Source organism: Ipomoea nil, unplaced genomic scaffold, assembly GCF_001879475.1.
Source record: "Ipomoea nil cultivar Tokyo-kokei standard unplaced genomic scaffold, Asagao_1.1 scaffold2942, whole genome shotgun sequence".
Classification (NCBI taxonomy): domain Eukaryota; kingdom Viridiplantae; phylum Streptophyta; class Magnoliopsida; order Solanales; family Convolvulaceae; genus Ipomoea; species Ipomoea nil.
This window is the reverse complement of record NW_017619370.1, coordinates 1,666,047-1,682,376: the sequence shown is the minus strand read 5'-3', so window position 1 is coordinate 1,682,376 and position 16,330 is coordinate 1,666,047. Positions and strand designations below refer to the sequence as shown.

General features: G+C 27.5%; 2 protein-coding genes across 3 annotated transcripts in view; both read left to right on the top strand.

Annotated features, from left to right (window-relative positions):
- Positions 1 to 16,330, top strand: part of LOC109162481 (probable LRR receptor-like serine/threonine-protein kinase At1g53430) — a 78,913-nt gene that overhangs the window by 59,453 nt on the left and 3,130 nt on the right. The gene's annotated exons all lie outside the window — the stretch shown is intronic.
- LOC109162485 (probable LRR receptor-like serine/threonine-protein kinase At4g36180) lies at positions 650 to 15,568 on the top strand. Its single transcript, XM_019311195.1, has 16 exons — positions 650 to 730; positions 2,676 to 2,747; positions 2,871 to 2,942; positions 3,068 to 3,136; positions 6,202 to 6,273; positions 9,166 to 9,237; positions 9,854 to 9,925; positions 11,976 to 12,047; positions 13,128 to 13,199; positions 13,275 to 13,346; positions 13,866 to 13,940; positions 14,097 to 14,170; positions 14,266 to 14,337; positions 14,475 to 14,543; positions 15,080 to 15,145; positions 15,552 to 15,568. The coding sequence occupies exons 1-12, from the start codon at positions 705 to 707 to the stop codon at positions 14,110 to 14,112; spliced, it is 762 nt and encodes a 253-aa protein (XP_019166740.1). The 5' UTR covers positions 650 to 704; the 3' UTR covers positions 14,113 to 14,170; positions 14,266 to 14,337; positions 14,475 to 14,543; positions 15,080 to 15,145; positions 15,552 to 15,568.

Sequence of the window (16,330 nt, the reverse complement as noted above, 5' to 3'; positions counted from 1 at the left end):
GAAAAGGTGATATTATTATTGCTGCTCTTCTCTCTCAACTCTCAACTAACCATGGGAGAAGGAAATGTAACAACAACAACAGGACGGATTTCAAAAATCTGCACTCAGATACTCAACCTTGGTGACAACCAAGTCAAACCTCTTGGCGATGAAGATGGTAATTAAGTGCCCATAAATATTCTTTTTCTTTAAATTACACACACCAATATAATATTCTGAGTTTTTTTATTTTTTATTTTTCAAATATGATATTTTCAACATATATTTTTAGCATGTCATATGGACTGTAGACATAGTGGGTGTGAAGTATTGAGAATTTTTTTGAATAAATAATAAACTAAAACTGTTATATATGCATTGATTTTTATTTAATTTTACTTTTTTGTTTCTCACTACTGGAAATTCTGAAATTTCCGACCACCTGAAAATGATCTTAAATTAAGTTGATATCAAAAAGTCCAAAAAGTGGTCGGAAATAGCAACAAAGATTTTTCCGGATACCAAAAGTGGTCGGAACAAGACTTTCAACTTGATTTAAGATCACTTTCAGGTGGTCGGAAATTTCAGAATTTCCAGTAGTGTCTCTCTCACATATGCCAGAGAATGCCATCATTAAGTTGCTTGGATGTTCACTGAGTTATTATAGCTCGTCTATTTGCGAGATTCAAAGTTTAGATCGGGTTACTTGCGACTGCAGTCTCGATATGAAAGTTTGCCGAGTGACAAAAATGTAGTATATATATTCATTTTATTTTAATATTTCAAATAATATGATTTTCTCTTTTGCATGACATTTGGTTAGCAAAATAAGGAGATATTTATTCCCAGCTAAGTTGGTCAAATTATTGATTTACTAATTACAAGGTTTTATAAGTTCAACTCTAAATCGGAGCGGCCTATTATGATCATTATTTGCCGGTTAGGAGTAACTAAAAATCAACGTAGCTATATATATGCTGACATTTTGATTATTATCTTTAACTGCCTGCATGGGTAGGTGAAATTTGTTACAAAAGATCAAAGGATCCAATTTCACTAGCAGCACCGTGGCAACAACCTCTTAAAATGAGGGGCTCTTTATGTGCAGTGAGTAAAAGTCTAGCATCCGTTAATCACTTGAGTGCAATGATTAAGAGATTTAGTGAATAAGTTAGCCTCCTTGTTTGCAGTAAATAAAAGAGATTCATTTAATATCATAAGTTTACCCCGGGCTTAGTATAGTAGTTGGTTTGTTGCCTCACTTAAAGGTCATGAATGGAGGCGGCAATGTAGGGGTTTGAATCCCACTAGAAACTAATTGCGCTTGAGATCACCTAAGTTTTTTTTTTTTTAAAAATAATAATAAATAAAAGAAATTCACTATAATATAATAACTTTATTATGGGATATTAGATGATAAGTAACAAAATTATTATTAGGAAAAATTATAAAAAATGCCCCTCTATAATATGTCAATTATCAATGTCACCCTAGAATTATGAGTGGTGTAAATGTTGCCCCTCAATTATCAAAACGGTGCACATATAGCCCCTCCCGTAACGAACATGTGGTTCCCTATTAGTGTACGACACCGTTAAGTCGGAGTAAATATGTAATTTAGTTGTTTTTTCCCTCATTCGATTCGAAGTACCAGCGATGGACAACGGTGGTGAACCACAGGTCCGTTACCGGAGGGGCTATATGTGCACCATTTTGATAATTTAAGGGCAACATTTACACCACTCATAATTCAGGGGTGACATTGATAATTGGCATATTATAGATGGGCATTTTTTACAATTTTCCATTATTATTATTATTATTATTATTATTATTATTATTATTATTATTATTATTATTATTATTGTTATTATTATTGTTATTATTGTTATTATTGTTATTATTATTATTGTTATTATTATTATTGTTATTATTATTATTGTTATTATTATTATTGTTGTTGTTGTTGTTATTATTGTTGTTATTATTATTATTAGTGGTGTTGTTGTAGTTTTAAAGTATTTTTTATTATTTAAAAATGATTTAGTAATATACGCATATTATTATATTGATTTTACACATATAAGTTTACTATAATAATATACCTTTATGACATATATTTCCAAAAACATTTTTGTAAAAATAATTCATTAGAAGCAAATATATACAACAATTTTTAAAAATAAAAATTTTTTATTATCAATATATTACTAAAAAAAATTCTAATATTTTAGAAAACTATAAACAATGAACACTTGAACTCCGATCCACCTTATCTTATAATTTTTTTTAATTAATTTCAGTCAAATTTCGTTAATTAAACGAGACATATAACATAGGACAAAATATATATATATATATATATATATATATATATATATATATATATATATATATATATATATATAGCTTAGAGGGATTATTACTATTTATATTTTTTTGTAAAAAGAAATCTTTAAATATTTAATTTTGCAATGGCATGGTGGGATGCGATTCAATATATAATGGTGTATAAACCTATACACTAACGATACATAAGATAGTTTATGTCTTTTAAAACAACCACTTGTTTTCTTATTATATACTTCAATTTGTTACCATTGTTTTTCCTAACTCTGTATTGATCCAATTAGCTATTTAATCCATTTATTATCTAAATCTTGATTACTATTGATTTTCCTGCAAATATGTTGTAGTCGTTTTACATATCGGAGTTTGGAAGGTAAATTGCCAGAAATAATCGAAAATCTTACAAATTTAACCTCACTGTAAGTACCCTGCATGAAATAATATAATATGTACTATTATTATGTTACATTTCATTCTTAATAATTATTACAAAGTAGTTAAGTTATGCATGCATTGAGTTGTCTCTGGTGTATTTGTTATAGAATGTTGTATGGAAACAAGTTTTCGGGCGAGATTCCAATGTCTTATGCAAATTTAAAGAATCTCATACATTTGTAAGTATTATTAATATTCATCTGATCTCCTTTTTTTTTTTCATTTGGTGCTTGACATGATGATATGAGAATGATGAGTATAAACATTTTTTTAAAAATATTGTATTCTCTTCTATAATTGATAGGGATCTTGAAGGCAACGAATTGGAAGGATCAATACCCCCGTTTCTTGGTAATATGAAGTTGAATTTCTTGTAAGTCAACACAACACTCCCCTTGATAGGTAGAAGAAAATATTTTATTACTCTCGGTGGAAGCTATTTATTGAACTTCTTATTTTGAGTTGATCAGTTAGGGGCAATAATTTAGTTGGTTTACCTCATTGTAATCCTTTGACGTCTAAGGTATAAGACAAAATTTATCTAGTGTATACCATTGAGTAGTGAATACGGGTTTTCCTCGTCACAACAAACAAATAAGGAATGCGAAAAAAAAAAAAAAAAAAAAAAAAAGTGATATTGTGTTTGGTTTGCTGAATAGGGTAAACATGTAATAGTAGTTTTGGACAATAAAAGTACTCTTTGATAGGTAATAACATATTTCTTTTTCATTTAATCATTTCTTAAATCAACTGAACATTTGAATATAATTCTTGAGATGAACAAAATAATGAAAAGCAAGTCTTATTTCATCCTCCCTCAATTATATTCCATTTCTTCTTGATTTTTATTTCTTTTTCTTTTTCTTTTTTTGTGAACCAAACATCTCATGAGTGGTTGTTATTGAAGAATTTTGAAATATATATCTTACTATATTAAATGAAGGTTTTGTAAAGTATGTACGTATAGCATTTCATTGATTAATATCACTTATTTTTATTATTTTTAAAATTAAGAAAAAATAATAAACTTTCAATTTACTTAAAAACATTCAATTATATCCTTAAATTAAAAAAAAAAAAAAAAAAAAAAAAAAAAAAAAAAAAAAAAAAGGGCGCTTCGTCTTATGTACAGCTTAACTAAAAAACTAGTACTTTTAATAACTTTGTAAATTGGCAAAAAATTAACAAAAATGTCCCTTGTTTTCTTCTTTTGGCAAAAATATATTGTAATGTCTCATTCACATAGGTCATTAATGTATTACATTGTTATTATATATATAATAATATTAAATATAAAGTCATTTAATATAAAGTTATACATTTAATATTTAGTAAAATAAAATTTGTAAAAGTTAATAATATTTCTCCTTATATTTTGTGTGTAAAAGGGGGTCCTTTTTATCAATTTTCTTCAACAAAAAAAAGGTTGATTTTTATTAATTATTTTTAATGTATTAAAAATGTGGATAAAGATCAAATAGACTCTCCAACTTTATCTCAAAGTGCAATTAAACACTCGAACTAGAAAAAAAAAAAAAAAAACTTCCTATTAAACTCTTAAACTGATTAAAAATGTGCAATTATCATTTTTAACAAGATACTAAAAGGTAACCAGTTAATTTGCTTGTTTGGCGTCAACATGGCATTTCATTTAAAAATTTAAAAAGAAAAACAAATAAAAGAAAATAGTTATTGGCGGCGGATAAGCTGCTGGATTTATCCGTTCAATTTCTATGTAACATTTGAACAGAGAAGCTCGTTGACTTCTCTTCTCCGTTCATGGAGAAGATAACAAGTTTCTCCGTCTAGACGAAGAAGCTCACTGGCTTCTCTATGAACGGAGAAGAGAAGCCATGGTTTCTCCGTTCATGGAGAAGCCAACGTGTTTCTCCGTCCAGATTTGGACGGAGAAGCCCGCTCGCTTCTCAACGGAGAAACCATGGCTTCTAGTCCATGGCTACATGATGGGCAAGCTGTCAGCTTACCATGGCATTGTTTTTTTTTTTTTTTTTTTTTAATATAATTAATGTAATTTTTTTAGGGGATAATTAATTTAATTTTTAAAAAAATAAGTTTAAAAATATTAATTGAATGTGACATCTTACGTGACAGGTGACTTGAAGGTAACATGCTATTATTGGTCAAATTAAATAGGTTAATTGCACTATTCTAACAAATTTAAGAATTTAATTGAATGTTATTTTAGTTCGAGAGACTAGTGGTATAAAGTTGGAGGGTCTATTTGATCCTTGTCACATGTTCTTTTCAAGATGATATGTATATTTGTTTATAATTATTTTTTTTTGAGTTCAGATAATTTATAGTATGTATCTTTACTACTAAACAGTAGTTCAATAGTTTTCCATACTCTCATTTGTATCTTTTAAAGTATTTTGCTAATTGAAAAGGGTTATATTTTACATTATATATACATAAAAATAACCAATTGACTTATGATCCATTGGTATTTGATTGGTCTCTTATGTGGGAGGTCTAAGATTTGCCCTTCCTTTGTAATAAAAATATACATACAAGTAATTGTTTTTTTTTTTTTTTTTTTTTTTTTTTTTTTTACCTTTTTTTATATTGGTATATATGTCACTTTCAGATGTTATATATTATAAATATCATGCATGTGATTAAACAAACTGATCGATATGAGGCCTTATTTGATTGGTTAATTAATAACACTTTTATTTTAATCTTTTTAAAAATTTATTGATAACCTAGTAATTAAAATAAATTAATTTGGTTTCAAAAAATAAATTAATTTAATATTTATTACTTTGGTAGTGGAATTTAATTCAATTTACTCATTATCAGTATATAGAATTTTATTTTAAAAAGTATATTAAAGTACTAATAAACAAAAAAAAAATTAATTTAGCGTTAGCATATAAAATTTATATATTTAGAAACTACATTTCAATTACTATTAAATACCCAAAAAATTAAATTTAAAAATTATAACAAAATGTTAAAGAAAATAAGAAGAACAAATGATTTAACCAATAAATAGTAAATATAATAGGTAAAATGAGACAAATGAATAGTTAATTTAACCAATAAATAGAGAAATTTGATAGAAAAATGGGATAAATAAATAATATTAAGTCCCATATGGGAGAAATTTGATGGCACCCGGGTTAGATTCCCATATGAGAGGTTGTGAGTTCGAGCCTCAATGGAGGCGTTATTAGCCCTTTGTGCTTCATTAGGTTGAGAAAATAGTTATGAACAGATACTACATTATAACAGAGTCAGTAGCATTCAAAAATAATATTAAGTCATCTAATATAAAATTATCTATTTCATATTTAATAAAATAGAATATGTAAAATTATCTGCATGATTCTTTTTGGATATGATTATGTTGTTTCTAAATGTTACGAGTATATATTACGTTGTCTGATATGCATTTGTTGTTTTCAACACTAGGGATCTATCTGGTAATTCATTTGGCGGTGAAATTCCAACTCAATTGGGTTCTCTTATAAATCTAACGTATCTGTAAGTATATGAGTAATTCATTTACATATTTGGTTAATTAACTGGGGAGAGTCATTGGCAAATTATATCATGGATCAGGATCTACCTTGCATTGTAGACCCTGGTCCAAAAATAACTTTCAGACTCTATATCTATAGTTAACACATTCTATATCAGTAGTTGATAGTTTTTGTACATGTATCTATCATATTATGTATCAACAATTATTTAAAAATAACCTTCTGATTACGTATCTATAGTTGACACATTTTATACATGTAGTTGATAGTTTATGTACTTGTAGCTATCATATTATTTGTCAGCAATTATCAAGTTATTTGTTTACATGTACAAAAACTGTTAATTGTAGGTATTTTATATATATATATATATATATATATATATATATATATATATATATGTACACATTTTCAATCTAATAAGACTAATATCTTATTTTTGGGCCAACAACTATATCTTCATAAAAAATAAAAATAAAAAAAGGGGGGGTGGGGGTTCAAATTATTATGTGGACCACGGTCCACACAGTATTGTGTGAACTATAACAAAAAATATATTTTAATGTATTAAAAGTACATTATTCATGTACTGAATGTTCATTACACAAAATAATGTACTTTTAATACTCAAATAATGTATTTTTCCTGAATACAATTTACATTTTTAATATATTAAATGTACATTATTTGTGTACGGAATATACATTATTTGATAGTATGGCCCACACAATTGTGTGGACGATAATGATTGTTAAAAAAAGTATTACATTTAACCAATATATTTTAAAGAAAAAATATTTTTTTTTTAGTAAATTGAAAAATGTAAAACTTGTTAGCCCATATAAAAGTATTATATTTTTGTTTTTAAAAAAATCACATATTTCACTTAAAACAGTTTCTCATAAATTTTTGTGTTATTATTAACTAATTGAATAAATCAATAAAACTTTGTCTAACATGTACTTGTGATTTCCACTGTAGGGATTTATCTTCAAATCAATTCCGTGGTTCAATTCCTACTCACTTGGGTTCTCTTGTGAATCTAAAGTCTTTGTAAGTATATGAGTAATTTATTTACTCATTATGTTAATTGAGATGCAATAATCACTTTATCTTGTTTATTATTTAATTTCTTTTTAAAAATAATGCACATCTTCAAATTGATATCCTCTTTTTAATTGGGTTAACAATTATTGCTTCTCGTGGAAAGAATAATACTTTTTTAGTAAACTATAAAATGTAATACTTCTTATAAAAAATTAAATTATTACATTTTTGTTAAAAAATACTGATCAAAATATCTATAAGGTCCATGTACTAACGGTGTTAAAATGAATGTTAGTTTTGCTGATGTGAAATTGACCTTATCATTGCTACATCAGTCTAATTGATGATGCCATATCTTATTTTATTAATATTATAAAAATAAGTAATTACATCTCCAACATATTTTATTAATATGATTCCAAATTATACAATTACAATGCCTTTGAAGGACTTGAACTCTTGAGCTATTTCATAAATAAGGTTACTCATTCCCACTTTACAAAATATTCATTTTGTCAAACTATTTGCAAACATTAATTAAAGAACATTTAAAAATAAGTTCAGTAGAAAATTTTGATTCTACCAAAAAAATTCATAAAATTAAGAATAAATTAATATGTACAAATATTTGTAATTTATATTGATAAAATTAATAATGTATAGTGAAATTTTTAATATTTCAACTTATTCTGGTATGTAACTTTTTAACAATTAACGTTTTAAATAAATGAAATTAACATTAGAAATATATATAATACAATATTGTTAATGTTAAATCTTTTTTTTTTTTGGTACAATACTATGTGGTCTAATGGTACTCGGGTTGGACTTCCATACTACAATGTAATAGAGCCAGTAACTTTAAAAAAAAAATCTTTTTTTTTTGAATAAATTATGTAATATATATGCATTTTAATACATTTGGCGATCCAATACCAACTCAGTTGGCTTTCTTAAAAAATCTAGCATATCTGTAACTCCTGTAAGTATATGAATAATTTATTTACATATATATTCTATTAAGTATCTTTTAGCTTAGTTAATTGAATAAATAAATGAAACTCCGTTTAAAATGCACTTGTGGTTTCATTATAGGGATCTATCTAGTAACTCATTTGGCAGGCCAATAAATTACTCTATAAGTATATGAGTCATTTATTTACATAGTTTATTAGTTTGTTTATTGTTTAATTTCTTCTTCTTTTTTTTTTTTTTTTTTTTTTTTTAAAAGTGTGCCCATTTTCAATTTGATATCCTATTTTTAAGTCATCAACAACTATTACATCTTCGGTTAAAATATATCAACAATACATTTATAAAAAATAAAAAATAATAATAATAATAATTTTTAGTAAACTAGAAAATGTAAAGCTTGTTAGCTCACATAAAAGTATTACATTTTTATTTTTTAAAAGTTACATATTTGAGATGTGTCTCACGTGAGGTGGTTTCTCATAAATATTTTTATTATTTATTAGCTAAATTAAATAAATGAAACTCCGTCTAAAATATACTTGTAATTTTCACTACAGGGATCATTCTGGAAATTTATTCAGTGGTTCATTTCCTACTCGCTTGAGTTCCCTTGTAAAACTAAAGTCTTTGTAAGAATATATCAACAATACATTTATAAATAAATAAATAAATAAAAACTAATAATTTTTAGTAAACTAGAAAATGTAAAGCTTGTTAGCTCACATAAAAGTATTACATTTTTATTTTTTAAAAGTTACATATTTGAGATGTGTCCCACGTAAGGCGGTTTCTCATAAATATTTTTATTATTTATTAGCTAATTTAAATAAATGAAACTCCGTTTAAAATATACTTGTAATTTTCACTACAGGGATCTTTCTGGAAATTTATTCAGTGGTTCATTTCCTACTCACTTGAGTTCCCTTGTAAAACCAAAGTCTTTGTAAGTTTATGCGTAATTTATTTACTCATTTTGTTAATTAACAGGCAAAAAATACTTCTTCGTTAATTAGCAGGTAATAATTTATGTATCTTGTTTAGTGTTTAATTTCTTTTTAAAAATTGTGCACATTTTCAATCTGATATCCTCTTTATAGGCTAACAATGATTACTTCTTAATAGAAAGATATTACTCCGTACATATCATTAATACTTTTCAAAGAAAAGTAATATTTTTTTCAATAAATTAGAAAATATAATACTTATTAGCCAGTATTATAATTTTCTTAAAAGAAATTATATATTTGAGATTCGTCTCATGTTATATTTTTATATAGTATCGCATAAGTTTCTTTTTTTTTTTTTTGGATCAACAATTATTACATTTTTATGAAAAAGTATGTATTACATTTTACCAATACTTGTCAAGGAAACACGATAATTTTTAGCAAACTTGAAAATATAATACTTGTTGGCTTATAGAAAAATATTTAATTTTTGTTTACATATTTGATATTTTTTCACGTAAGATGGTATTACATAAGTTTTGAGTTATTTGTTAGCTAATTGAATAAATAAATCAAACTATGTCTAAAATGTACTTGTGGTTTCCAATACAGGGTTCTATCTGGTAATTCATTTGATGGTCCAATTCCACATCAACTAAACTCCCTTGCAAAACTAGAGCTTCTGTAAGTATATGAGTATGTAATCTATTTACTTATTTTGTAAATTAATAGGTGAGAATCATTCTATCTTATTTATTACTTTTTTCTATCACATTTTACTTGTCATGTTCGTTATTTATTAGTCAAACAAACTCTTTTTTTTCTTCGCTTATTTTCTTTTAGTATTTTCTTATAATTTTTAAAAAATTTATATTTACGTAATTTTTAAATATATAAATTTTATATGTTAATACTAAACTTAATATTATAAAAAAAAAATTAATTGTAAATAACCTAAAGTCTTATTAACCAAACCAGCCAAACACATAAAATGAAACAAATGGAGTATTTAATTTATTTAAAAAAGATTTATTCACATTTTCAATTGGATATCCTATTTTTTGGTCAATAACTATTACGGAGTACACCAAATTGTTATATCCTACACCACGGTCCATCTTACAAGATTAACCCAAATTATATCAGTTGGCTCATGAGTGACAGATTATGGACAAGGGCCATGATTGAGCCATAACAGCCGCAATGTAGGAGTTACATCCAATGTGGTGAACTCAATGCAAGCACCAGACACTGGTCCTCCCACCTAATAGGTTGAGGTGTGAGAGTCTTGGGGTAAGAGAATTCACCTTTTGTGGGCAAGGTAATTAGCCTAAACTATGACTCTGTTTGGTAGAGCTTATTTAGAAGTTTATAGCTACTAATAAGCTATAAACTCTGTTTGGTAATGTTTCCACAATAAGCTTGTAGCTTAAAATAAGAGCTTATTTTGAGACGTTACCTTAGGTAGCGTTTCAAAATAAGCTATGAGCTTCCAACTTTTTTTTTTTTTCATTTTTATCCTTATTATTTTAAAGAAATAACATTCTTTATCCTTCTCAATTTAAAAACCCTTTACTTCTTCTTTATCTGCAACTTTCAAGACAAATCCTTTATTATTATTATTAAATTTTTTTAAAGAAGGACAATTCCTTTATCCGCACCTTTATCATTATTTATTATTTTTATTATTATTATTATTATTATTATTATTTTAAGATGGATTATCTAATATATATATATATATATATATATATATATATATATATATATATATATATATATATATGATGAATAGGATGAAGATGTTATGGGATGCTAGATCGTGATTATCCTAATAATTTTATTTCAAAATGTTAAATTTTTTTGAAGACAAAATGTTAAATTTTAATATGTAAACAAACTAATTTAAATTTTATGAAGATGCCCTTTTTAGTCTTTTTACATTTATCAGCTTATCAAACAGCTAATTTTACAAAACACTTTCAAGCATAATAGCTAGCTTAACAGCTCTTCATTTTTCAGCTCCTAGATTATAGCTTTTCAACTTTCAGCTGCCTTTCAGTTAGGCTTTCCAAACATAGCCTATATCAAACAATCCCTAATTTCTCTCCCTAAATTCTTTTTAACATAAATTTACAAATATAGTTATCAAAAAAATCGCAAATATAAATTCATTAAGTCAATCCTGTAAGTTTATTAAGCTAAGTTACTACTATAAGTTCAGGAAGTAATTACAACAAGTACAATAAGTTACTGCTACGAGTTTATTTTTGCAAGTTCATAAAGTTGATATTGCAGGTTTATTAAGTAACTAAGGTATAAAATAAATGGAGCTATATATATACCGGAAATGTACTTATATAGCTCCATGAATGGAGCTATACGGGGTGTTTGGTAAATAGTTATTGGCTGATAGTTGTCAGTTGTTAGCTGATTGTGTTAGTGAGTTTGATTAATTGATAATATTGGCTGATTGTAGAAAGATGTTTGGTTAATTAGTTGTTAGCAGTTAGCAGATTATGAAAAATGACTGTCTAATAAATCTAATCGAAAAAACTGTTTTGAGCATTTTTTTTGAATTTCAAAATTTCAGAGCAATATTGTTACAAAAACACTAATTATCCAAATACTTATATGGGTTGTTTAATCAAGTCAAACAAGCTAAAATGGACTATAAGCTAACTATTTTACCAAACAAGACATGAAATCCATGTACTTATGAGTTTCATTGCAGGAACCTATCGGCTAATTTATTTAGCGGTTTAATTCCAACTCAGTTGGATTCCCTCGCAAATCTAACAGTGTTGTAAGTATATAATTAATTTATTTAGTCATTCGATTAATTTTTTTTTGAATGTAGTCATTCGATTAATTGATGGGCAACAACCTGTTCATTCTTTCTGGTTTATTATTTAATTTAGGGAAAATTGCATTTTACGTCCCTAAGTTATAGGGTAATTGTAGAATTCGTCCTTGAGTGTTGGTCATGCTCAACTTTCGTCCCTAAGTTATCATTAGTGTTGCACTTTTTGTCCCTGAGTTATAGAGTAATTGTAGAATTTGTCCCCGAGTGTTGTTTATGCTCACTTTGCGTCCCTAAGTTATCATTTGCGTTGCACTTTTCGTCCCTGAGTTATACTAAAATTGCAATTTTCGTCCCTAATCACTACTACATAAATGGTATACTACGTCACTTAATAGACAGATGTTTTTAAAATAACCACCTTCTTATATATTTTGTTATACTACGCCATTTAATAGACAACGGGTTTTTAAATAACCGCCGTATATAACTTAATTAATTTTTTTTTACGTCATACACTTTAAATAACCACCGACGATTTTTTTACACATACACGACAATTTTTGAAGTGTCGCGCGTGTAAGTGACTGCCGTTGTAAATATACACTTTCTACGACGGTTTTGGAAATCGTCGTGTATGTTAACTATATACGGTGGTTAAAAAACTGTCGTGTATGTCAACTACATAGGTAGTTATTTAAACAACCGTCGTCTATTAAGTGACGTAGTATAAGTGTATAACACAATATATTAGACAACGGTTATTTAAAAAGTGACATAGTATACAATTTATGTAGTAGTGATTATGGGCGAAATTTGCAATTTTAGTATAACTCAGGGATGAAAAGTGCAACGTCAATGATAACTTAGGGATGGAAAGTGAACATGACCAACACTTAGGGACGAATCCTACAATTACCTTATAACTCAGGGCCGAAAATTGCAACGCCAATGATAACTTAGGGACAAAAAGTGAGCATGACCAACACTTAGGGACGAATTCTACAATTACCCTATAACTTAGGGATGAAAAGTGCAATTTCCCCTTTAATTTATTTTCAAAATTTATGTATATTAATCCAGGGACCTTAGTAACAATAACCTCTCTGGTCCTCTGCCCTATCAGCTTGAAAATCTAGTTCTTCTTGAATATCTGTAAGTATGTATGTAAATAATAATGTTTGCTTGCCTTAATCAGTCATCTGCTCTGCTAATTAATTATTTCTTCAGCAATGTTCAAGGGAACAACTTGAGTGGACCAATCCCAGATTTCATTGGACAACTACAAAACCTCACATATTTGTAAGGCATATATATATATATATATATATATATATATATATATATATATATAGAATTACATTCATGTAAAAACAAGGCTTAAAATACAAACCTGTGGATAATTCTGGATCGTTGGATTTTGAATATCTAAGGTTGTGATTAGTTTTGATGTTTTTGTGTGCTGTGTCCGCCTGTGTGCACTGTCGTTCATGGGCGTGTGCACACTGGCCCAAATACTGTGGATTCACACATACATATTACGGATGTGTGCACACCGACATTTAGGTTTGTGCACTGTCGTCCACAGATGTGTGCACACCTGCATTTAAGTGTGTGCACGGTATATGTCCACATGTTTGTATTTTAAAGGTGTTTGCATTTGAATGCAACCCTATATATATATATATATATATATATATATATATATATATATATATATATATATATATATATATAGCACCAAACGCAATTGATATGATGAAACTTAATTGTAGTTTTATATATATTATGATGGATATGATGGAATGATGGATCGAGTAGGTCTCTATTGGAAAATAATTTCAAAGGTCCTCTCCCTGTTGTTGCATTTTCAAACTTGACAGATCTTAATGACTTGTAAGATCGAACGACCAAGCTTGCTTGATTATTGTAATAAATTTATTTAACGCATCTTATTTTCATCTTGTATAAATAAATAAACAAATATATATATATATATATATATATATATATATATATATATATATATATATATATATATATATTGCGCAGGCATGTAGCGACTTAGTCGGAGGAGGAGAGTCGCAGTTTCCTAATTTTACAAATATGGATTCCTTGAACTCTCTGTAAGCTTTCATTTCTCACATACTTTAATCTGCTCCTTTTGCTTTGAATTGAAGCTACTAATATATATACTGCTCATCTACCTGTTCTCGATCAGGACATTAAGGAAATGTTAACTTGTTGGCCCTATTCCTGACATCATCTGGAATCTAAGCAATCTGTATTTGCTGTGAGTTATTCGCAAATTAAATTATGGGCATCATATCATTGCAAAAAAGTTAATCTCAGCTCTCTGAAATGAAACCACTTATGAACAGTTTGCTATGTTTAATTTTGATTATTTTCATTTTATATATTTTCCTTCAGGGACTTGAGTTTCAATAGTTTGTTTGGTCAAATTCCAAATCATTCCACCCTCACCCCACCAATGCACATGTAAGCAAGTTTGCATAAACATATCATATCCATTGCTTTCACAAAAACAATATATATATATATATATATATATATATATATATATATATATATATATATATATATATATATATATATATATATATATATATTGGGGTGATCACATGTGGCCATGTTGTTAGGTGTGATCATATGGTCAATTACAGACCATTATATTAGATAGATACAATGAATCACATTAATCAAGATTCTTTCAGTATTTTCGCCCACATTCTCCTACGGGTAAACTCGTCATAAGGCACCGGAATAGGGAAAATCACATTGTTGTGTGTTTTATTTGTGTAATTGGTGCATTATTAGCCTTACTCTAGTGTATTTGTAGATTCACATGACCACATATGAGCGCTCTTTTATATATATATATATATATATATATATATATATATATATATATATATATATATATATATATATATTGTATTTCTTATTGTCGAGTCTGCTACATGCGTCAAAGTAAGCTAGACTTGCTAGAATCTTAATTTGAATTGTTTTTTCAGATTTCTCCAAGGAAATAAGCTTAATGGGACAATTCCAACCTGGATAATCAATTCGACTATGAATATGTAAGTGCTTGGATTCCAAACAAAAACTATATATATATATATATATATATATATATATATATATATATATATATATATATATATATATATATATATATCCACTTTTTGGCTATGATAAAATGAACATTAATAAAGAATTGCAGCTGATGTCTAACGATTTTGGCCACAATATTTGATCTCGATCATGTAGGCTGGATTTGAACCGAAAGTGTTAGGCCCAGTCATCACTTGTTCTTGTTCTCATCTTATTCCATTCCATCGAGACATAACCCAAAACATGTAACGTAAATTTAACATGTAATGGACAATTTTATACAAGAATGTGTAGAAAGGCATTGCCATTACCCTTTTCTCAAATGTGTAACGCTTTGCTCTTAATTTATTGTTTACTTTTCATTTAATGCAGCGATGTGTCTGAAAATCTTTTCACAAACAATGTTGCAGAAATTCAAAATTTGGATTCAAACTCATCTAACTTGTGAGGATTTCTAATTGACACGACGCCTTTCTTTATTATGCCATTTTCCCTATCTAGATGTTTTGTTTTTTCATACTTTGGATCTTTAATTTCTATTGCAGGAACTTTTTCTCATCCCTTAATTCTAGTGATGGGTAAGCACTTGGTGGACACTCAAAAAACACAAAAATGTAAATGGTTTTGATCTTGTTTTTGTGTTCATTTTGATATTTTAGGGGTACACACTGGGAACATGTTGGCTATAACTGCAGCAGCGGCCTAAAAAACCAATGTAAGTATATTAATAACTGCAGCAGCGACCTAACAAAAACATTTATTTCAAATATAATGACACTCTTAATTTTTTTTATTTTTCCATTGCAGTAAAGGACCATCTATTTATAAATTGTGGTGGTGAATCAATGCAAATAAATGGAAGTATTTATGAAGGCGATCTGAATTCAAATGGAAGTTCAACTTTCTTTCTGAGTAGCAGTTCAAGATGGGGTTATAGTAGTATGGGATCCTACTCATCAATAAACGACAAATACATAATGAATAATGGTGATGAGCCTCTTTACAGTACAGCACGTGTATCCCCAATCTCCTTGAAGTATTATGGATTTTGTTTAAGGGATGGTGAATATACTGTGAGACTTCACTTTGCTGAATTACTTAGATACAACAACTATAAAACCCCATATCTCAACAAATCAGGTCGAGTTTTT